The sequence below is a fragment of the Schistocerca cancellata genome, chromosome 6 (genome assembly GCF_023864275.1).
Source record: "Schistocerca cancellata isolate TAMUIC-IGC-003103 chromosome 6, iqSchCanc2.1, whole genome shotgun sequence".
NCBI lineage: Eukaryota > Metazoa > Arthropoda > Insecta > Orthoptera > Acrididae > Schistocerca > Schistocerca cancellata.
This window is the reverse complement of record NC_064631.1, coordinates 345,853,181-345,878,214: the sequence shown is the minus strand read 5'-3', so window position 1 is coordinate 345,878,214 and position 25,034 is coordinate 345,853,181. Positions and strand designations below refer to the sequence as shown.

General features: G+C 36.2%; 1 protein-coding gene across 7 annotated transcripts in view; it reads right to left on the bottom strand.

Moving 5' to 3' along the window:
• LOC126190754 (E3 SUMO-protein ligase PIAS3) overlaps positions 1 to 25,034 on the bottom strand; it is a 261,787-nt gene that overhangs the window by 221,446 nt on the left and 15,307 nt on the right. The window contains exon 1 of one of the 7 annotated variants that reach the window (XM_049931263.1): positions 6,146 to 6,166. The exons of the other annotated variants lie outside the window; for them this stretch is intronic. Within the exon in view, the coding sequence (XP_049787220.1) occupies positions 6,146 to 6,151 (6 nt within the window). The 5' untranslated portion in view covers positions 6,152 to 6,166. Of the gene's footprint in view, positions 1 to 6,145; positions 6,167 to 25,034 lie in introns of those variants that run through there. 7 annotated transcript variants of the gene reach the window in all.

Here is a 25,034-nt window from a genome sequence, read left to right as displayed (position 1 = left end):
GAAGAAATATTCGGAAGATAAGGAAAACAAGTAGACTAAAGTTACCTGTCGGATTTTTAAAGGACGAAATGAAATAACAACAATAAAAAAGATCCTGCCTGAAATTATCACATGGTAGAAGCATACTGATTCAAAGTAAGCAATTCTAGGTTAGGAAACAATTAATTAACCACAATGATTCAGTATTATACAAATGAGCCTAGTTTCTTGGTCTAGTACATATCATGACTTGGGTGTTTCAATCTGTACTTAGAAAATCTGATTAAAACTGTTCACTAGATGATGGGAGCAGTGGTTTCTTGTTCAAAATTTTGTCCATGTGCTACAATGTGTTGGCATATAGCTTTCGGCTTACAAAGTTAGAAACTCAACTACTGTGAATAGGTTAATTTCACATACATAAATTGAACTACTTAAATTTTATAATTAATAACATTGCAAGGAACAATAATAATAATAAAATTATGGCAGCAGCTGCAATTGAACCCGAGCCAACAAACTACTAGTGAGTTGCCTTAACCCTGGGACTACTGCATCACTACGTGAAATGCTGCTCGCAAATCCCCATACTCCACACGTAAATCTTTGGATAGCATTTTACCTTTTCCCTCGGTCCACTGAGGGGAAATATTCTAAGAACTTGAAAGTGGAATCAACCTGCTCCTACTCAGTTTTTTAATCCATATTTTCTGTCAACAGAATCAGTGGCCTCTTGGAACCAACAATCATCTTTCAAATTCAGTATTTTGTGGCAAATGATTGACTTCAGATTAAATATTTGTTCAGATCATGATGTGCCCTTCCTAGAGCCACCTTGATATTCATCTAAATTACTCTCCACTGTTAGTTCAAATCTGTTTAGCATAAACTTGGAAAATGTCACACGCACCTGGTTGCAAAGAAATTCCTCTATAGCTGTCAACATCTTGCTTATTGCTTTTCTTATGTAGCAGAAGAATCAAGGCCACCTTCCACTCTCCTAGGTGTTTTTTTGTTTTCCAGGTTCTTTCAAATATTAATTTTAGCTTTTTACCTTTGGCAGAGACCATTTTAAAAGCTCTGCTGGACCAGAAGTTTTTCCACAAGCTTTACAAGCTTTTAACAACTTTTTCAATTTCTCTCATAGTTGGGGGCAATTTCCTCCTAGATTTTTTAAGAGTGTTTGGGTATTCAAGCTTATGGATTTGTTCTGGAAAATTAAGAATCTGATTATATACACACCTAACTCTTTCAATCTCACTTTCTCATCCAAAGATCTACTGTGAAGGGGCCTCTTTAGCAGACCATCTACAGAGAACATTTTCATACAAGGGTTGTCCACAAAGTAAGTTCCATTTCTATTCGCGGCAGCGGTACAATCACATTTCCGAGCTTGTGCAGCAGTTACCCTGACTCTACGAGAAGACATGTACGCCATTTTCAGATCGCTGCTGCTGACATGTGCTTTGTAGTGCTTCTTTATAATGTCAGCCGTAATTGAAAATGCCGCCACGTGTGAAATCAGATCTGTGATTCATTTTCTAAATGCAAAGAAAGTTAAACCAAAGGAAATTCATCGGAAAATCTGTGAGGTTTATGGACAAAATGCTATGAGTGATTCAATGGTTAGGAGATGGGTCAGACTGTTCAATGTAGGGCGTGATCAAGTGCACGATATAGAACTAAGTGGATGCCCGTCTGTGGTTACTGATGAACTGGTTCACACAATTGAAGAGAAGATTAAGCACAACCGTAAGTTTACACTTAGTGCTCTTGCTATGGAAGTTCCGCAAATCTCACGATCACTAATTCATGAAATTGTCACTGAAAAACTGAAATTTCGAAAACTTTGCCCGACCTCACATGGCGAATGCGACCAAACAACTCTTACAGGCATTTCACTGGGACACATTTGATCGTCCTCCGTACAACCTGGACCTTGCTCTTAGCGACATCCATCTCTTCTTACACCTAAAATCTGTCCTTGGTGGTCAACACTTCAACAATGATGACAAGCTGAAAGAACATGTTACCACATGTTACAGAGGCGACAACCTTCAATGAAGAAGGCATACAGAAACTTGTACCATGCTATGACAAGTACCTACAAAATTTCGGAAGCTATGTAGAAAAGTAGTTTAACAGTTGTAGATTTTTGTACAATAAATATTTTTTCTGTATCTGTATACATTTGTTTTATATAAACAAATGGAACTTACTTTGCAGACAACCCTCTTATTACATTTCCTTGTATCCTCGCATTTTTTACCACCACCTAGCCTACAGCCTTCCGACTTACAAGGGTAGTAATCATAATTAAACTGAATATATTAGCTCAGGGTTGCCGCAATTTACCCCAAGTGAAATTCCCTGAGGTTTCCTTGATTTCCAGACAAGTTTTAGCATTTTTCCCTGACAAAGTTTGAGGTCTCAGGGATAAGTAATGATGTAATTTGACAAAAAAATGGAAGGACTTCTGCATTTTTTAAACATGTGAGCAAAAATCTTAAGTACTAACATCAACATCTTTTGTAATTAACTGTTTTAGGATGGAGAAAGCAAGCAAGCTAATGGTATATATGTTTCATTAAGACCACTAATGTTATTTTATTTCAATAAAACAAAACACTTTTGCTGACAAAAATACGCATTTCCTTGAAGTTGCAAGACAGATTTAAAATACCTTCACCAATTTCAGAAATCACCTCAGGAAAACAGGCCTCTTGAGAGAAGTGTATAAGGCGGGGAAGAGTTTCATAAACCAACACTGTAGGTGGCCCCCAATAAAATGTTTGTTTTACTATTGTTACCCACTATATTATGTCTATTATTTTACCAGTATCGTGAGTTTTCTTTCAAGAAATACACAAGTACATAGCGTGCCAACTAACAGCGACTGACTGTCACAATTTTCTTCTTATCATCCATACTTTCTAATACACAGACACCTTTCGAAGTGTCAAAATTGTACCAGACTAAATAAAATGTCTATAAAATGCTGCAGTGTACAATGTACTTGCAGTGAGACAGTCACAATTCCTTAAATCCATTGCCCATGGTCTCTGACCTGCCGAGGAGCACCACTGTCCTGAGTCCATGGATAAATCACAAAAATCCATCGCATTACACCACACACAAACAGACCCAGCCTGCGGGCAAATCAATGAGACTAGATCCGATGGGCAGGACCTGCACATTAATGGGAAACGATGGACTTCAGATTGGCAGGCCTGATCCATTAAAGATACCCACAGAAATGGCCCGTCATGAAAGTCCACTTGTGTGGCCTGCTATTCACATGTCACAGACACCATGTTAATGAAATGAGCTGTGATGATCAATCCATGCAACAGATAACTCGTGCAAATACTGTGAGAATCAATACTAATGGGAATACGTAGCAACTCACCATAAAGATGATCGCTGAGCCCCAGACAGGCACATAGAAAAGACAATCACATTCTCACAACTAAATTTTTGGCCATAGCCTTTGTCATAAAATGAGAACACACACACACAATCACTCAAGACACAGCTCATGCAAACATGACTACTGGCTCCGGCTGTTACATCAACAGTTTCAGAAAATCAGATCCAAACAAACCACTCCTTGCACCTCCCTACCTCTCGTTGGGAGCTGCTAGGCTAGTAGCAAGAAGTGGTGGCAGCACTGACTTCAAGGTGAGGGGAGTAGTAGAAAGGGGGACAAGTAAGAATGAGGGAGAAGGGAAGCGACGCACGTACTCAGCTGCACGCAGCCAGTGACGATGCACGACATCTCAGTAAACAAACCATTTCAACCACTGAGACAGAAAACGAGATTTTCCAGTGTGGTGTTTGGTGTTTTCTTTTTTTTTTACCAAATTTCCCTGACACGTCTGAAATTCCCTGATCGCCCTGTAATTTTACATATATAAAGTGAACTGTGAAGTTTATTTAAATATTATAGTTAATAGTTTAGAGAGAGAGAGAGAGAGAGAGAGAGAGAGAGAGAGAGAGAGAGAGCACTATGGGACTTAACATCTGTGGTCATCAGTCCCCTAGAACTTATAACTACTTAAACCTAACCAACCTAAGGACACCACACACATCCATGCCCGAGGCAGGATTCGAAACTGCGACCGTAGCGGTCACGCGGTTTCGGACTGGAGCGCCTAGAACCGCATGGCCACACCGGCCAGCCCATTTAATTAGAATTCCCATGTAAATAGTTTTCATGCTCTGATGTTGCAGGAGAGACTACTTGTATTTTTTTATGCTTCCTCCAAGACAAGGAGTCTTGTTGATCGATGAAGAGGTTTACAGGAATTTAGATTCCGTGAGACTGCATGAATTTATGACTAACATATTGTCCAAGACATTACTATTTATTATTTATTTATAAGCATCAGTGTGCACAGCACTAAATCCTATAATTGGGCTAATCAAAGTCAACATAAAGGCTATGCACATGCTGCATTACTACTTGACCAATTATCATCAAATACTTGAGCACATTGGGCCTCTGAAAATATTTATGAGAGAAAATAGTTTCAATGGTTTTATGGCTGTCAAGGAAAATGGTTTCAGCTATTCCAATCTGAAGAATTAATCTTGAATTTTGTTTCAGATACTTAAAACCCAGTACCACTAACAGTGATCCAATAAAAATTATCAACAGACTGGAGACAGGATTGTGTAACTGACCTCACACAGATACACAGCAGCAAGAATGACAACAAGTAAATCACAAAGAAACAATTTTGCAAAGAACTGTGGCCCCTGAGAGCGTAAATCACACTCTTGTGTCACAAATTATTCTGCACAACAGTTACTTTACCTGCATCACTGTGTGCTGTGAGCTCTCTGGCCAAAAGGCCAATATCCCACATTACTCTTCTGTGAATAGATTCAAAGCTGAAACAGTGAAGATCCACAGTTCACAATTTGCATTTTACTTATGAATGAGGGGGCGGAGGGGATTTACTTAGAATGAATAATAAATTATCATGATAATCACATGAGGGCAACTGCAAACCCTCATGCAATATTGGAAGCAGGACATCAGTTTCACTTTAGTATCAGTATGTCTGAGGGAAGGAATTGTAGGTGACAGAAACGTATGACCATATACTGTAAATGACAAATTAACAGGTGATGCATAACACCATGTGCTGTGTAACACCAATTTCTGTGCACTAAATTACCTGCACTATTACAGAACATTTCTCATATGACATAATGGATCTGGCTTTGTATGACAGGACACAACTCCAATTTCTATGTCCCCTGTGACAAGATATAATACACAAAAAATAGTGATGGATTGGTGTAAGAGCTTCAGCAAGTACGGTCTCTCATTCAACTGACTTTCATCCATTTGATCTTCACTGCTTTCTACAGGTTAGCATTTGCGGGCTGCACAGAATGGTTCAAAACTGGAGCACCCTCTGATGTGACGTACACTACTGTATGTTTTCAGACCTATATCTATAGGACTTATTTTCCTAGAACCGACCAGTACCACCGCCTGTAAGCACACAGCATGTTTTCTTTCTTTTTTTAAAAAAGGCCTGCATGTTTCTTTCATTTATTATTCAGTAAGATCTAACATCAGGTGACAAAGACACAACGATCTGTATTACCTACCTTCTTCTATCTATACATACATAAATTACAGTCCCCACTATGCAGTGTAAGGCAGTCTGACTGCAGCACAAGGACAGAGTGAGATACCGCTGTCAAGAATGTGATAATATCTAGTTATCTAGCATTGTTTTCTTAATTTTAATTACAAACACTATGCAGTGGCTCGTAAACAAAATTACTGCTACACCAGACAAGCCGTATACCGCTGATACTTAGTCCTACCTGTGCAAAGTTGGGGTGGGGGGTCACTGATTTATTACAAATTTTAATGGTATTTATTGGAATACAATGTAATACCCCACAGAATATTTCAAAAATATGCCCACCTCCCTTTTCAGATATTTCACCTCATCACTTCTAGAAAAAATTATATTAATTGTAGCAATGATCTTTCCTTTCTATTTCAAAGTATTTATGCAATCACAATGTCATATAACCCATTAAATATAAATACTCCTAATGACAGTTCAGGACATGTTTGTGTACTGATTGTAGTTTTACAGAGAGGCTTCTCAAGCAATTTCGTAGTAGTTGTTACCTGCATCAGAGCTGCTGGACACTGCACATCAGCAACATTCAAACACCTCTTTTCTGAAAAAAATAAATATGAGGATGGCCCCAACATATAGCAAATGCTGCTACGTCCACCAACAGGTCTGAAAACATAACTTAGGCAAAAATAAAGAGAGATCCCTTCACTGTATTAGTTGACATTCATTCACTAAAATTATTTTTGAAGACTTAGCCTAAATTAAAAGTTTGAAGTGACGTACACCCAAGGATAAGAAAGTCATTAGAAGTGTCTCCATTCTCAAATGAAAAATGGAGGCTGCAGACAGCATTCACTCACACACTTGAAGTAAATCACTGGTGACAAAAATAACCAAGATTTTATACAAAGTAACTGATGAGAGCACTGCTGCAGCAAATTGACAACTGTGTGTGTTGAATGAAGTTACAGGAGGAAAGAAAAATCTCATTACTGACCTAAAAAAAAAGTATGTGCAATATCACAAAAGATATTTTGTGAGTTATAAAAAGACATTTATGTGGTAATTTTCTGTGTGGTTAACATCCTTAAATTTTTTAATGGAACTACGTTCTTTAGCAGTATCCGAGAGAAGCTATATAATATTCTGGGTGGAGCACAAAGGGAAAGAGTACATATAACCAACAAAGAGTAGCTGAAGTTTAAGAGCCTTTGGAGGGGGGGGAAAAAAAATGTCACTGAGCTATCAAACTAGTCATGATTTTAAATAAAACTTCCTGCAAAAAGAGGAAATACAGTAAGTATTATGGTGAAGACTATTGGTGCAGCTACACTGATGCAAGAACATTCATTAATACATTGGAAAATCCATTTTTCCTGCAGATTTCATCTTCATATGTATTATTACAAATATGAACCCACATACAAAAAAAATTATTCTGATGTACATGTCACCTGTAATAAATCTGATGTTTGTATTTGCTGATGTTGATCACTAACAATGAAATAACAGTCAAGATTCAGTTCTTAGGTATGATTCAGATGTAGTAGTAACCCATTACGTTCTAATCATTTCTTGTACCTTGCATCTCTCTTCACTCAAGGTTTACAGCAACCTTCCAAGCACTGCAGTACACATACACATATCTTTTCATTTCAGTGTTTCAATTTGTATCTCAAAGAAGGAATTTTACAAAATTCTAAATCCCATAGTTTCAATTATTTTAACTTGGTCTTCCTATCAGCTTTACTATAGTCGTTCCTGTTTCAGTGGCCATTCTTCAGTCACAATATTGAAGTAATAATTTTCTTTATTTCTTTATATGTAGATTTCCCTTTCCTTTCACGAACAGGTGTGTGTTCAGCAATTATGAGTAAATGCCCGATTCAAATTTCTCTGTTTTTTTACCTGCCATAACTCAAAACAGTATTTAAATCCGCAGCCCCTCCAGTTATGGCTGCAGTAACAGTTGAGCATCACAATCGTTCACACTGTTGTTTCTAATTTTAATGTCTTCTATAGAATACATCTTTTCAGTCTTCAAGATAACACAGGAACAAGTGTATAACTGCAAGAAAATGTTTCCATTGCCTTTATTAAATGAAGTGTATAACTGCAAGAAAATGTTTCCATTGCCTTTATTAAATGAATTTTCATTAATGCTGTATTCCCTAAAAACAAACCTAAGTGGCTTAAAATGTTTCTGAATGCATTTTGAAATTAAGAAGTTTTGTATACCTTGTTGCAGCTGTTGTCTCCGGTCCAAAAACTGGTCTGATACAGTTCACCAGCCCTGCGCAAACCTCTTCACCTCTGTGTAAACTATTGCAACCTACATCCAACTTTGCCCGCTTACTGCAATCCAGCCCTTCTTTTCCTCTAAAATTATTATCCCACACATTTTACTCATTACAAACTAAGTATTTTTGTTGTTTCAGAATGTAACTTGTCCCTCCTTTTAGCCAAATTGGGCCAATAACTTTGTTATCCCCAACTTAATTACGTACCTCTTTCTTACTTGTCCACTCCATCGATATAATCTTCAGCATTCACCTGGTGCACCACTTCTCAAAAGCTACAGTTCACTTCTTGTCTGAACAGTTTATAGAGCACATTTCATTTCTGTACAAGACTACACTACAGAGAAATATTTTCAGAAAAGACTTCTTAACACTTAAACTTGTATTTAGTGGTAAAATATCTCTTCTCAAAAAAGCACTTCTTGCTATTGCCAGCCTGCATTTTATCTCTTTATTACTTCAGCGATTGTCAGTTATATTGCTCCCCCAGATAGCAGAAGTGCCTCATTTCCTAATGTAATTCCTTAAGACTTGCCCCATTAATCTTGACCACACTGTTACCCTTGTTTCACTCTAATTGTTGATCTTATTATCTCCTTTTCAAGACACTATCCATGCCATTCAACTCTTCTTCCACATCCTTGGCAGTCTTTAACAGAGCTACAATGCCACTGGCAAACCTGAAAATTCTTACTTCTCCTCCCCTTCAGAATTTCTCCATCATTTCCAAACAGCCTGCTGGATCTCTTAATATCCAGAAATTCTAAATCATAAACAGAAGAACTAATATATAATTTAAGTAGGACGACTAACCACGAAAATTTTATAGCACGGCGAAAATGATAGTCTTAAGATGAGAAGATTCTATGACAGAAAGAGAGTGGCACTTTGAGCATCAGTGTGCCTTTTACAATAGAGTGATAAGATGAAACATCTCTTACCACAATGGCGAGTTTTACATCTGTTGGTTTAACAACTGTCAACATACCTAACAAATAATACAGATCACATTTGGCACAGGATACAAAGGATGGATACCACTGTGGCAGTTTTCCCAACCTATTACTGAAAATTAACCTTTCACTCCACTAGGCTGAACTGAGACAAACAAGTGCTTGAATTATTTTGTTTGCAGCAACATATATGCAATCTCAAACAGTTAACAATGAATGCATATATCTAATGCACTCAATGTTGTGTTTAAAATATGTGATATGTTTATTTTAGTATTTTTCATAAAAATAGCAACTAAAATGTTTATTTTTGTAAGCTGACTGTGTAATGTGGTAGTGTTGTTGTTGTGGTTGTGGTCTTCAGTCCACAGGCTGGTTTGATGCAGCTCTCCACGCTACTCTATCCTGTGCAAGCTTCTTCATCTCCCAGTACCTACTGCAACCTACATCCTTCTGAATCTGCTTAGTATATTCATCTCTTGGTCTCCCTCTATGATTTTTACCCTCCACGCTGCCCTCCAATACTAAATTGGTGATCCCTTGATGTTTCAGAACATGTCCTACCAACCAATCCCTTCTTCTAGTCAAGTTGTGCCACATAAACTCCTCTTCTCCCAAATTCTATTCAATACCTCCTCATTAGTTATATGATCTACCCATCTAATCTTCAGCATTCTTCTGTAGCACCACATTTCAAAAGCTTCTATTCTCTTCTTGTCCAAACTAGTTAGCGTCCATGTTTCACTTCCAAATATGGCTACACTCCATACAAATACTTTCAGAAAAGGCTTTCTGACACTTAAATCTATACTCAATGTCAACAAATTTCTCTTCTTCAGAAACACTTTCCTTGCCATTGCCAGTCTACATTTTATATCCTCTCTACTTTGAACATCACCACTTATTTTGCTCCCCAAATAGCAAAACTCCTTTACTACTTTAAGTGTCTCATTTCCTAATCTAATTCCCTCAGCATCACCCGATTTAATTCAACTACAATCCATTATCCTCATTTTGCTTTTGTTGATGTTCATCTTATATCCTCCTTTCAAGACACTGTCCACTCCGTTCAACTGCTGTTCCAAGTCCTTTGCTGTCTCTGACAGAATTACGTCATCGGCAAACCTCAAAGTTTTTATTTCTTCTCCATGGATTTTAACACATACTCTGAATTTTTCTTTTGTTTCCTTTACTGCTTGCTCAATATACAGATTGAATAACATCGGGGAGAGGCTACAACCCTGTCTCACTCCCTTCCCAACCACTGCTTCCCTTTCATGTCCCTCGATTCATAACTGCCATCTGGTTTCATGTGGTAGTAATGACTAATATTAAATATGTCACCCTTGCCTTTTAATATTTTTGCTCTGTACAGTTTGAAAAAGGTGGTATTATTAGTGTCTATACAAAATTAGTAGAAATGAATGTGATTGAAATGGAGAGAATGTGAGAAAATAGCTAAAAAGCAATTCAAGGTAAAACTGCACAGCACTCCCCCCTCCACCCTCAACCCCGTATTCATCCTGCACAACCAAAATAGCACTTATCATGGAAGACAGTGTTTAAACTGTTAAGAAAATCATGAGCCAGCCACTCTGAAAATACATTAAACGACCCCCTAAAACTTTAGAGAACAGCCATACCACATTTGTTTGACTCATTTAAAATAGATGGCAAATGAGCCCTTTGGTCTGAAAATAAAATAGTCTAATAAAATGTGGCACTCTGTGATCCATACACCACTTGCACAACACAATGGACAGTCCTCTCACCAGAGAAAGAAACAATGTGTCATAGGGCTGTGCCCTATGCGAAGATGAGTAAGGAGGATCTCATCCTCCCATGCATGGCTGGAAGGAGGTGCGCCACAAGCATATTGTGAAGTTTATTAAATGGAGTTTACTGTCTGTCTTTTCCAGCCACTCTTCTCCTCGCTGAGGTATAACTCTGTACCTGAACACTAAGGTGATACCTTGTAGGCAATGACACACACAAGTATCAGATGTACACAGCATACCTTCCTGGCTACTACATGCACTCTTCTATGTAGGTTTTCGTGAGACAGTTTACACTTATCTTCACATGTCAGCTAGTTCACTTGTTTCATTACCTTCATGACACTTCTATGGAACTGTGACTATTCATGGTGCCCTTCTTTGTATTCATTCAGTATCCCCTGTTACTCATAATGGGTGCAGGGTTCTACACACTTGAACAATGTTTAACATGAGTTGCGTGAGTTTTGTATGTCTCCTTTGTAAACTGATTGCATTTTCCTAGCATTCTATCAATGAACTGTAGTCTGCCACCTGCTTTGTCTACAACAAGGACAATGTGATCATTCCATTTGATATCCCTACAAACTGTTACACCCAAGTATTTGTACGAGCTGATTGACTCCCACTGGTATTAAAGTCATAGACCATATAATATTTCTTTCCTTTTTTTTCCTTTTTTGGCGAAGTTCACAATTCCTAAAAAATTTAAAGTAAGTTGCCATTGTTTGCATGACTTTGACGTCTTATCAAAATTTAACCGAATATTTGTGCATCTTATTTAAGACATTATAGATAATTGCATCATCTGCAAAAAGTCCGAGGTTACTATTACTGCTGTCTACATGCTCATTATTAATATACAACATGAACAGCACAGGTTCCAACACACTTCCATAGGGCACACCTGAATTTACTTCTATATCTGTCAGTCCATTCATGATAACATTCTGTATCCTCTCTTCCAAAGAATCTTCAATCTATTCACAAACTGTACTTTTGATAATAAGCATTGATGTCATACTGCGTCAAATGTCTTTTGCAAATCAAAAAATACTGCATCTACCTGACCGCCTTGATCCATTGCTTTCTGTATGCCACGTGAGAATAGTAGAAGTTAGGTTTCACATGATTAAAATTTTTGCAATCCATGCTGGTCGCATGCAGGTGTTTAGTCTGTTCAGGATACTTATGTTTAAACTCTGAATACATTCTTAAATTTTACAACATACGGATGTCACAGATTTCGGATGATAGTTCTGTGAATCACTTCTTTGAAAAGATAAGTCAATTGCAAAGCATTCTCATATGAAAGAAACTAATGAAAACTATAACCAATGCTACACTAGTACATATGAACAATTCTTAACTTGAATAATGTCCGATTTGATTCTGGACACTAATATTTTTTTAAAGTGCCACTAACCAACAGAGAATTTTCTTTGACTCAGAGATGTTACAGCATAAATGCTTGCACGAATAATTATTTCACTGCAGATGACTTTTTTATACTTTCCAAAAGTGTGATCTCTTCTGTAATATAAATTAATCTTTCAGAAAAATTGGCCAGCATAACAATTCCACAATAAAAACTTTAAACAAATTTCTAAGCAACATTAAAAATAGACCAAAATTTCTGAAAACAGATTCTGGCCAACCAGAGGATGTTAAATATCCAAATATCTTGGGAATGGTTTGAAAGAAGTTATAGATGAAAGGATACATAACATGGGAAAGGTGTATGGTGTAAGTAAAGACCTTTACAATAAAGAAAGCCTGTCTCAAAATGCAAAAATAGGCATTACAATACAGTAGTGAAGTCAGAAGGCATAAATTCAAGTGAATGTCTATGGTTAAACTATTATTTAGACACATAAAATATAAGTGAAGGGCTAATTATTAGAAAAAATATTAGGCCTATGAGCAACTATGGAAGGTTGAAAAAATGAATTAATTATCAAAACACAGGGAAAAACATGGAAAATATATGAGAAGTAATGAGAAAAAGAAGATTAGTATGTTTAGGACATTTATACAGAACGTAAGGCAGTAGATGAACCAAAAAGATCTTCTCAAGTATTTGTGGGATAAAAAGTCAGCAAGTTGGATCCATGAACTAGACAAGGATTTGGGAAAAAATAAACAAACAAAGCTGAAGGGACAATTGATATAGAAGTGTTTAGGGAAAAAACACTGAAAATGGAAGGAGTCCAACGCAGGATAGTGAGGAACTGTCTGAAGCGGTCAGAAGACAGCAAGAGAAAACAACGACCAGATGAAAAAATACTGGAAGAAAAGCAAGTAAAAACTAATAAGAAATGTAAATTGGTGTTAGTCCTTAGCTGGAACATCTGAAAGGGATGATGATGATGATGATGATGATGATGATGATATCATCATCAAACTGACTTATGACTTCCTTTTAATGGCCCATTGCCATTTTTAACTACAGTAATTATACTTTTATCACAGACTGAATGGAACTTATGTACACAGTAGGAACTAACCAATTAGGGTACAATTCCTGCCAAGAAAAAAAAGAGAAAAAGCAAGCAGAACTTCTGAACGAATGAATCTATGCCTCCATTTAGTGGCAGAGAATTTTTTGGTGTTGTGCCTCTCTTTAAATCAATGAAATTTGTTATTACAGGTGAAAACTGTTCCTTTTCTCAAGCCTACAAACATACTGAAGGACTGAATATCATGAAGAAACAAATTACACTACATAAATCATACTTTCAGAGAATGAAATGCAGGGTCTTAGCAAGCTTGCAAAATCCTGTACTTCTGAAAAGCATTTCCACATGGTTGAGACTTTTAGTATGGAACATTCCTTTTATTAATAGAAAGAAGTAGTATAAAAACTGTGTGATCATATACCAAGTACAGTGGAAGAAGTTTGCACACCCCACAATGTACTTAATTATGTTTGTAGCAAATTCATTGAGACATGTATTTCTGCGAAGACACCTATGGCCACGGAAATGAAGTCTCTACATAAGGAAGTGGAAGTAAATGATGCTGACAACTACAAGCAAAGATTATTATGTATGTGTTCTTCAAATAAAGAAGTTAGCTCTTATTTCAATGATCATAACTTGTCAACAAACAATATGAATTCATGAATAATTCAGCACTAGCAGAATCACACATACTACTATTATTGCATGACGTTACATTAATAGTTTCTCCACAGATCATCAATACGACATTTCAAGATGATGTGGAATGAGTCAGTTTCACATAAGGTTTCTTTACAGGATATAATTATTTCTTTAATACTTTGTATCTAAAAATTCATCTATTGAGTAGAAGGGGCTGTCATTCAAAATGTCTTTTAATTTGTTTTTAAATACTGATTGGCTGTCTGTCGGACTTCTAATGCTTTTTGGTAAGTGACCAGACTTTTGTGACAGCATAATTTACCCCTTTCTGTGCCAAAGTCAGATTTAACCAAAAATAGTGAAATTATTATCCTTTTCTCTAGTGCTGTAGCTATGCAGTTTGCTTATTATTTTTGAACCGGGATGGGTTATTAATGACAAATTTCGTAAGTGAATATATTTATTGTGGAGATACTATGAATATCCAAAGTTACTTAAACAAATGTATGCAAGATGATGTTGCATGAGCTTAGTGATGTGGGCTTAGTGCCCAGGTTGGCAGGACATTTATAAATGGACATTTGTCCAAAGCCGTTTTAAATTGCCAAAATCTGAGCATTTATGAAAAAAGTACTTTTTATAAAGTTATTACTACTACTAATTTACCAATTAAAATAGGAGATGGGATGATACTCCCAAAATTAATAGTTAGCAAATGTTTACACTTAAATCTACATATAGCATTCATTGCTTTATTACTAAGAACAAAATGAAAGAAGATGGAAGCATTTTTTTAAATTATAATTCCAACTTTCTGTACCAAGAGACGGTACCTGATGCTGACAGCTGCTTATCATTTATAATGTATTTTCCTTTTTAACAGTTCTGCTGTTCTCTCTCTCTCTCTCTCTCTCTCTCTCTCTCTCTCTCTCTCTCTCTCTCTCTCTATCTGAACACTGTGTAATGATAAGCCAGTATAAAAAGAACATTGTTGTTAAGTTATCACTTAGTAATGTAACACACTTCATAATCTGTTTCAAATCTAAGAATGTTATTGAAGAATGATTATTTATAACATTAATACTGAATCTATTAAACAGATGGCATATTTGTCTTGACAATAAATGTATTTATAAATATTACAAAAATGCTTTATTGGCAGATGTAGTGACATTTGAGACAGACTATAATTTTCTATTTTGTTCCTTTTTTTATTGTGTAATACCCCAATAACTGACCTCATTAAAGACGTAATAAGTCAGGTTTACAGTTGAATTTACTTGCTCTAATAACTCTCTTCTAACTCTCAAGCAGCTTTTTCAATCTGGTTACCCAAACTCTAAAGGAGCAGTGTTGCAAAACGCCTTTTCCAATACAAAGTATCAGCTTAAAATATTTTATTAGTGACAATTATTTTGGACATTTTCCCTAACTTATAAATGCCCCGGCATTTTACACCACTAGGTAGCTCCGGCTTTTTTTTCTGATTAGATGCTTTTGTGCAATGAATACTAATTCTCTTAATGATAAATACAACAAAATATAATGCCGTATGAAAGCAGTGATTGAAAACAGGCATAGCAGGCTAGTTTACTGATATGTTTATCACCAAAATTTGCAATAACCCAAAAAGCATATGTAGCTGAACTCAAACATTTCAGAAGATCATCAACGTGTTTCCTCCAATTCAAATTATCATCAATGCATTCACCCATAAATTTGGAATAGTCTGCCTTAGCAACAGACTTCTGTTCAAAGTCTATAGTTATTGATGGTGTTATGCCATTTATTGTTTAGAATTGTATATACTACGTTTTCTCAAAATTTTGTGAGAGTTGATTTCTAGAGAACCACTTAATAATTTTCTGAAAGACGTTACATACAATTTTCTCAGCTAATTCTTGTTTATTCGGTGTGATTACTACACGTGTGCACTCAGAAAAAAAAAAACAGCTTAGTAACCCCCATGAATGCATAGTGGCAAGTCATTAATACCAAGGACTGAATCCTGTGGGACACTTTTTGATACCTCCCTAATTACAGGACTATGCTGATTTTTGCAAACTACTGTAATGTTAATTTCAACCTTCTGCATCATTCTTCCAGTTAAACATGAATTAAACCATTTGTGCATTGTCCCATTCATGCCACAACACTTATGCTCATGTAGAAGAATTTCATGATTCACACAGTAAAGCCTTTGAGAGATCACCAAAAAAATCCCAATGGATGATGCTCGATTATTCAGAGCATTTAATATTTGATCAGTGAAAGTGTATGTAGCATTTTTTTGTCGAAAAGTCTTTCTGAAAACCAAACTGACATTTTGTTAATACGTTAATACTTAATTTTCACAAGAATGTGAAGCTACTCTTGCACATATTACTTTTCCAATAATTTTGAATAAAGCTGTCAGAAGTGAGAATGGGCAGTAGTTGTTAGCATCAGACCTACCCCCCTTTTTATGCAGTGGTTTAACAACAGCATATTTCAGTCTGTCCAAAAAAATGTCCTATTTCAGTGAGCTACTGCATATGTGGCAGAGAATCCTACTTATTTGTTGGGAACATGCTTTTTGTTCTCTGTTGGAAATGCCATCAATTCCATGTGAGCTTTTACTTGAAATGAATTTATTATTTTCCTAATTTCAGTAGGAAACGTCGGTTGAATTACAGTTTTTTTAAAAAATTGTATAGATGTTGTTGCCTCTTCCATAACAGCTTTGCATTTTCTAATGAAAAGCTGGCTACTATTTTCTCTACAACACTTAAAAAATGATCATGAAATATATTTTCTGTTTCTGATGTTTTGCTAAAAAACTTTTCATTGAGAATGAGATTTTCACTCTGCAGTGGAGTGTGCGCTGATATGAAACTTCCTGGCAGATTAAAACTGTGTGCCAGACTGAGATTCGAACTCGGGACCTTTGCCTCTCGTGGGCAAGTGCTCCACCAACTGAGGTTCTGTGAAGTTTGGAAGGTAGGAGACAAGGTACTGGCAGAATTGAAGCTGTGAGAACAGGTCGTGAGTCATCCTTGGGCAGCTCAGTCGGTAGAGCACTTGCCTGTGAAAGGCAAAAGTCCCGAGTTCGAGTCTCGGTCCTGCAAAAAGTTTTAATCTGCCAGGAAGTTTCAACTTTTCATTGAGTTTGATAGAAATACAGTCTTGCTGTGCTCTCGGTTACTCTGTTTCCTATTTAACAATATTCAAAACTGTTTTAATTTTATTATCAAGAGGTGCTAATCTCAGACATAGTATACATACTTCTGGATTTTTTAATAACTTTTTTTAATACAGCGCAGCAGTTTTTGCAATGTTTTGACTGTTTCTGGATCATGACTCCTTTTAGCTGTAAGATCCATTTCTGTTTTCTGTTTACAAGATATTTTCATCCCTTTAGTCGGTAACGGCTTTTAGATGGTTTCTTATAATTATGTTTCACTGTTTTCTTAGGGATACTGTTTTCAAATATTCTCAACAAAGGTATCACGAAATACGTTAAATTTTAAATTAGCACCAGATTCCCTATACACCTCATCCCAGTCTAAATGTTGCAAGATTTCCCTAAAATTTGTAATTGTTAAATAATTAACTGAATGCATTATATTGGAGGGATGTTTCACATTACTGTATGGAGCTTGTCATATACTGTAACTAGCTGTGCATCATTATCAGAAAGACCATTCCTAAAAGAAAAAGTTTTTATTTGATTAAATTTATCTTGGTCTATAGAAACATTACGTATCAAGTGTGTTGCTGTCCTGTACTACCCATGTAGGAAACTCAATAACTGATGTTAAGTAGGAAGAACCAAGTAATACTTCGTCATTTTTTCTATCAGACTCTTTCAGAATATCTACACTGAAATCCCCACGAACAATAATTTGTTTCCCTCAGACAGCACAACAAAGAATACAAGTTATTCCAAAATATCTGAAACTTTTGCAATGGGAACCTATACACAGTTTTAATTAGAAAAGTACCATAATTTAGTTTAAGCTTACAGGGACATGCTTCTTTATGTTGCTCTGCATAAAATTTTTTACTTTCTAAATTTTTCACACTACGATAAATTTTAACATATATGGCAATTCCTCCTCTCTTCATATTGTGTCTACTTACATCTGCTGACAGTTTACAGCCACCTACAGTTTACCTTTTCCATATCTGCACTACTGTGAAGTTACAAAATGGCGTCATGCGACGTGAAGTTCACTGCACCTCAACACGAGAAGATATTTGACCTGTTTGTTCACATACTTTGATTCTTAATGACTTACAAGTTACAAGGCAAGGTCCCCGGCAGTTGGATCAAATTTTTAAAACCATCTATATAGTGATGTAGGTATCACCCCCTGCAACCCTCCACCCTCAAGGATCCTCGTCTAAAAGTAATTATAGAAAGTAGTGCAATACAGCCTGGTTGTGTAGTATAATGGTTAAGGTACAGTCCTTTCACGCAAAGAGTGCGTTCGCATCACCTCGGATGCTTTGAAACTTTTTCTTTTTAAATCTTTATCAAAATTAATTTGGTCATTATTTTTAATCAATTAATTGGTTTAAATATAATTTTTTATTTATATTCTTTTGTCACATCAGTTTAATCATAATATTAACGTTTTCAATTGCTCTCATTTTTACTCCCTAGCATTCTTTCTCAACTTGGAATCTTTGCGCATGTGATTTTAATTATTTTTATTTATCTAGCAGTTGGGGGAGGGCAGAAGACGAAATAATCTCATTTCTATTGGTACAATCTTGTCAGAAATGTATTTTTTGTTATAAAATGTACATTTTTTGGATAATAATCATCAAAGAAACATTTAAAATACAAATTCTAATTGCACAATGGAAAAATTAACACAGATGAAGATTTAAATGAAAGAGGAGCTCATAAGTAAAACAAAAAAGAATAAATGCAGGGTGATTTCATCCCAAATTTTACAGGTCATGTCAACTTGTGTTCATGAATTTCTCTGGAAAAAATATATATTAGACGTCTACATCATAAGTATTAAGAAAAAGTATTTTTATTTTATCTTAGTTTTTGTAAATGGTATGGCCCTTTGAAAAATGTATATTTTGTAACTAACTCTTGAAGCAGTAGAGAGAGTGGAAAAAACTAATTAACCGAAAGAATTAGAGACCTGGCAGATATTTTGTGTTAAAGCTCCCTCTTCATGTATTTAAATTTAGTTGAAACCTGCACACTTACAGGCTTCCTTTAACTTTCAAATTTAAGATAAAAATATAAAATTTAAGTTGTGAGATCTGAGTTTCTCCTGGCATATATAAATTTCAAATAACTTCCGGAAATTCAACCAGGTCACTGAAAGTGTTACCTGGCTGAATTCCCAAAATTTATTTGAAAATTTAAATTAATTTCTCCACTTAAACAATTTTTTTCCTAATTTGGAAAGTCACAGAATGCTATCTTTTCTTCACATTACCAGATAACACTGACGTAATTATAAACAGTATTTTCTCTGCTCCAGCTATCTATATTACGTAAATATTATTACTAAAACTGCAAAAAAAGTGCATTTTTACAAATTGTTTATTCAAAAACTCCAATCCGAAAACTTCAGAGGATTACACAAAATATTGTTTAGTTAATATATTAGTAGTCAGTGCAAACACAGTGGGTAATACTTTTCTGTGTAAAGTGTTAAAAATTTTTCATAGTGTAAAATATGCATGTTGCAACACTGTTTCCAGTGCTCTTCTGTTTGTAAGAAATGAGTGAGAACTTGCACATAAACCATTCTGCATCAAGTTTTGTGTTTGGTCTGAACTTTTTGTTAGATACAATGTCAGTGAGGAAATACAGTAGTGAAAGAGTTAGGTGTGTAAACCCCCCCCAAAAAAAAACACAAGAAGGTGGTGTTTCCGAAAAGTGAAAAACACAGTTGTAGGAAATCTGCCAGAGTTATGCAGAAATATATCGGTCCTTGAGTAACAGTACTAGCATCACATCCATTGTGCAGGAATTTCTACACTCACTACAGGAAAAAAATTTACTGACAACCCACCTGAACGATTGCCATCATCCGAATGTGAAACTGAAGAAGATAGTGCACATGTTTATACTCCTAGGTGTGAAGTAGTTAATGTGTTGCATGTTAGCATTTCTACTGTAGCCTCTACTATATCCTCCTCCCCCCCCCCCCCTTCAATGTCCAGGAAAGGTAAGAAGCACAAGAAGAAAACAGTACGAAAAAGTGGAAGAAATTGAAACAAGTTTTACACAAGCACCATCTTCAAAACTTTGTGAAGTGTATAATGTAAATGCACCTGGTGTAGAACCTGAAGATAGTGATATGTACATGAAATGTGATGCGCAGTTTCAAAACCTAAATATTGCTATTTCACAGCCATCTATACTGAGAACATACTGTTATTGAAACTGATACCAGGTAGCTACTCTAAGCAGCAGATACAAAAATATGCACACACTTCCTCGCATTACTTGATTTAAAAAGCTTGTAAAATAAAGAATGAGGAGGCATTTGGGCATGCCCAAATTCATGCCGTGGGCATCCATAGCAAGATGATATGCTTACTGATGATATGCTTACTGATGCTCTGGAATATTACCTGAATGATGACAAAAATTGCAGCAGGCAAAGTCCTAACGAGGCTGATGTTATCTCAGTTAGTGGAAAATGGTCAAAATGCAAGCCAGTGAAGGAAGTATGCACATGCATTTACTGCACTAATCTGAAACTTGTTAATTTCGCCATAAGCAGTGGCACAGGAAAGAAGTACAAAGAGATGGAACTGATGCTTTTGCGTGTATGTCAAGAGCCACAAGATAAATGTTGGTTGCAGAAGGGTGCAATTTGTCATGTCACTGAAGTGATCACTGTTGAAGCATTACACCTTCAGGATACTGGCAATAATGTAACCTATACATTGTGGGGCAGAGGGAAGTTGGTGAAGAACGCAGTAAAGCCAGAGTAGTTTGTTACAGAGGTCAGGCATTGGGTCGCGAAAGGAACAGCTCACCATCATATCATGAGGATTCAGAGAGAGGCCGTAGCAAAAGTAAAATCAGCCACATACCAGAATACAGACACATTAGTTGTTCATTTCGACTTTACTGAGAACTGGTCTTTTGCTTGGCAGACTGTCATTCAAAGTTACCACTAACATACATCACAGGTATCAATATTCATATGTGTTGATCACTTCCTTGGAACATCACACTATTTTGCTATTGTCAGCGATTATCTCATTCATGACAGTGCACATGCATGCCTTGCTGTCAGCATGATGACATAGCATTTAGAGGCCACGCTTTTCCTGAACATGTGTATGTGACGGATGGTACAGCATCTCATTTTAAAAGCTAATTCAGCTTTATGAGCTTGGTCAATACTGTAGTACAGGAATTAAGACAAGAAAATGCATATTTTCAGCAACAGGTAATGGAAGAAGTGCATGTGATGGGGTAGGAAGTCTCTGTAAACATCTTGCAACAAGATTTAACCTCCAGCATAAAGCAGTTGATGCTATAAGAGGTGCTACTGGATGTGTACACAACATATCAACATTAGTAACATGAAACTCAATTCTAAATTGAAGTACATTAAGGGAATTCCACAAAAAGAGAGAGAGAGAGAGAGAGAGAGAGAGAAGAGTTGTCTGCTATGAAGCCTGTGGTAGGAATTCAATCAATTCACAACTGGGTTGCATCATGGAGCAGCAAATACATTGCACGAACGGTTCTCCACAAAGTGCAGCCTGTTACTGTGTGTGAAATGCAGAGACCACAGTATACATTATTAGACTTTGTAGTGAGCCACTTCATTTCTTGCATGTATGACAATCAGTGGTGAGTGGGAGAGATAAGTATGTCTCATGAGCTGCAAGATATGACCGTCTCCTTTATGACACCTCATGGTCCTGCTAATGCTTTCAAGTGGCTATCATCAAAAGATCAGTGTGCAGTTCCCATTTCCCAAGTACTGCTCTTGTTGGATAATCCTAATCTGTGTGCATATTCACCTTGGCTGTAGAAGTTCAATGAGAAACAGATGAACTCTTTTCAACTGTGCAGTGTTGATTATTACATAGTAGGCAATTTTAATTCATGGAAAGTCATAAAGAAGTAAAATCATGATAGAAGACAATAATAATTTGTGAATAGTATCATAAAAAGAAAAATGGTTATAAATATTCTCTATCTCATTTTGGTTACAAAATGCTTTTGAACAAAATTATCAATTGTTTCCCCACTCACTTATACTGCTGTAAAGCAATTATTTTGATTCAGAAGTACCATTTTTGCATGACATTACTTAAAATCAGCAATCAATTTTGACCTTGAGAATAGAGCTAAGTCTACCTAAAAAATTTCTCACATTTTGTACAGACATGTATTGCCCACTCTGACTGTAAATTCCCTAAGTATGATGACCAACTAACATACCATGAAATTTTTAGAACATCTAGATGAGGTTTTTGGAGAAAATAATTTCTACGTAACCAAAAAACTTCAGATTCTTTCATCTTTATGTACAAATATTAAGACAGTTTCAGAATTTCATGCATTAATGTCATAGCTGACTGTTAGCAGTCCTTCCACTTATTCATTTCTCAAGACAGTTAACATCCTGTGACAATTCATATTTTCAAAACATAACTTTGAAATTCGCAAAAAGATACAGATTTTCATACTATATTTAAAAAACAACGAAGCTCAGAAATGTGTACGTTATTGATCATGTCTCATAGTATGGGAACAAAGTATTTATTGAAAATAAATTCAGATCTCTATCACTTTTGGTTTCTTTATTACAATTTTTCAATTTTCCCTTTCATTATGACATTTTTCAAATACTCTCATTTAGAGATGTCTGTAGTGTTTTAACAAATCATCAGAAAATAAAAATATTGTAGTTTTGGAGAGCTGTAATGTGGAACTTCACATATATTTTTTCAGTAAACTTTGAAATAGTGATGTGACACATTCATTCTTGACCTGTATGATTTGAGAGTAAATAGCCCTGCAATAACATGAACAAAAAGATTCCAAATAGAAAAAGAATGATACCAAGAAAAATGAGAACAAATGAAAAAGTTAATATGATGGTTAGAAAGATGTGACAATGGAAAAGACATGAGAAAATTACCTTTAAACCAATTAATTCATAAAAAGTAATCATCAAAGTCATTTAGATAAAGATTTTCAAAGTATTTTGAATAATGATTTTAAAATAAAAAAATTCAATGTACCCCTGGATATTTGAGCTCACAACCTTTCGCATGACAGAACTGTACCTTATCCATTACACTGCCTGCAACAAGACTGTAAAACACTACATTTTTAAAGCTGTAGACAATTTTAATTCAAGTTCATTGTTAATGGGTTCGTCTTGCTCCACTGCTCACAAATAAGCATAAAGGCGGAACACAAACCATACTCACTCACTGTCACAAGCGTCCTCGGAAACTTTCACCATCACATAAAACTCTGAAAATTTTTCATCAATTACTCGCAAACAAGGACCCACCAGATTGAATAGTTGCAGGGTGTAATACCTGAGATCTTAACCTACATCACTGTAAGATGGTTTCAAGAAGTCAACCCCCAACACTTGGGACCTCTCATTATTAGTATACCAGATAGTGACAAAACCGTTTTCGTCTGTCTCAGATTTAGGTTATGATCTTAACAATAAAGGAAAAATGTAGTTGAGCGAATTATATTTACAATTTACAGTTAACTACTGATTACACTGCAGTTACGTATGATACAGTCATGTGATTCTTCAGTTTCTATCTGCAAATATTACAAAGGAAAAGTTCTAAGGCGAAAGGCCACATGTTATATCAGACAACAATCTGGCCATTCATCTGAGAGCTTTTCCTTCACTGTACATTCAGTTTCCCCACAAAAAATTCTGCTAGGTATCACAAATAACGTCCTTAGAATGGTCATATGATATGTGAAGTAAAAGACATCAGATTTTTGGATCTAAAGCTACATGGAAAATGGTCAAGGTAGGCATACACTGACTTGATGAAATATTAAAACCATTGCCCTCTGCGAGATTGAATGCTGCCTCTTGGCAATGGGGACAAGTGATGCAGTAAGGAATGCATGTATGTTGAGGAGGGAGAAATGGGGAATCATTCTAGCAATGACATGGGCCACAAATGAGGAAATTCAATGATTTACGACTCTGACAAAAGGGCATATTGTTATGGCTCAGCAACTGGGAAAGAGCATCTTGGAAATGGTAAAGCTAGTCGACTGTGTGCTACTGTCGTGAACATCTATGGAAGGTGGTGAAGGATGAGAGACCTCAAGTAAGTGACGTGGTGTTGTACAACCATGCGTCGTCAAAGAATGTGTAGGTCCAAGAGTTGCCCACTCTGTAAAAATAGATAGGCAGATCTATGTTTGCAGGTCTGATGACAGTGTACAACGCTGGTGCACACACTAGTGTTTCAGAGAACCATGCTCAGGACACGTTCTTGAAACTGGGTCTCTGCAGCAGATAAACCATATGTATTTCCTTTATTTTACCCAACTTACATCAACTACAATAGCAGGGGGCAAGGGATCATCGACACTGGACCATGGACTGAAGGACATATGTTACATGATCAGAGGGATCACTTATCTTCTTACACCAGATTAATAGTGTAGTCCAGATACACCTTCCACAAGGCGAATGACTACCCAAAACATGCCACACCTCAGATGCAGGCTGGTGGAGGTATTGTTATGCTACAGGAGATATTCACCCAGTCTTCCACTGGACCTGTGTTAGTAACTGAAAGCATCATGACAGTTTTTGACTGTATGAACATTACTGTGAACCACATGCACCCCTCATACTTGATGTCTTCCTATTGGCTACTGCATCTTCCAGCAGGATAAATGTGCATGCCATAGGGCCATAAATAGGGCCTGACTTTCAAAAAACTATTTATTACCTTCAGTTACAAGGTTCAACAACAACAAACACAGGAAGTAGCTCTAGCCAAGGATGAAAAAACAGCAACAAAATAACATTTACATACAATTAGTATGGATATAAGTTTCTCCACAGAATACGATAATCACTCAGCACGATTCGTCCTCCCTGATGTGTCACTAGCCTCATTGGTAGAAAAACTTTTTAATTCACCATCTAAATCCCACAACACAAAACTTACATTGATGTCGGATTCCCAAATCTGATTTTTAGCTGTGGGAACACATCTGGGACACTACTGCATGCCAGCTTCGTGCCCGCAAACCACCTACTAGCAATTAATGGAAATTGCAAGACCTACGCGTAGACATCTG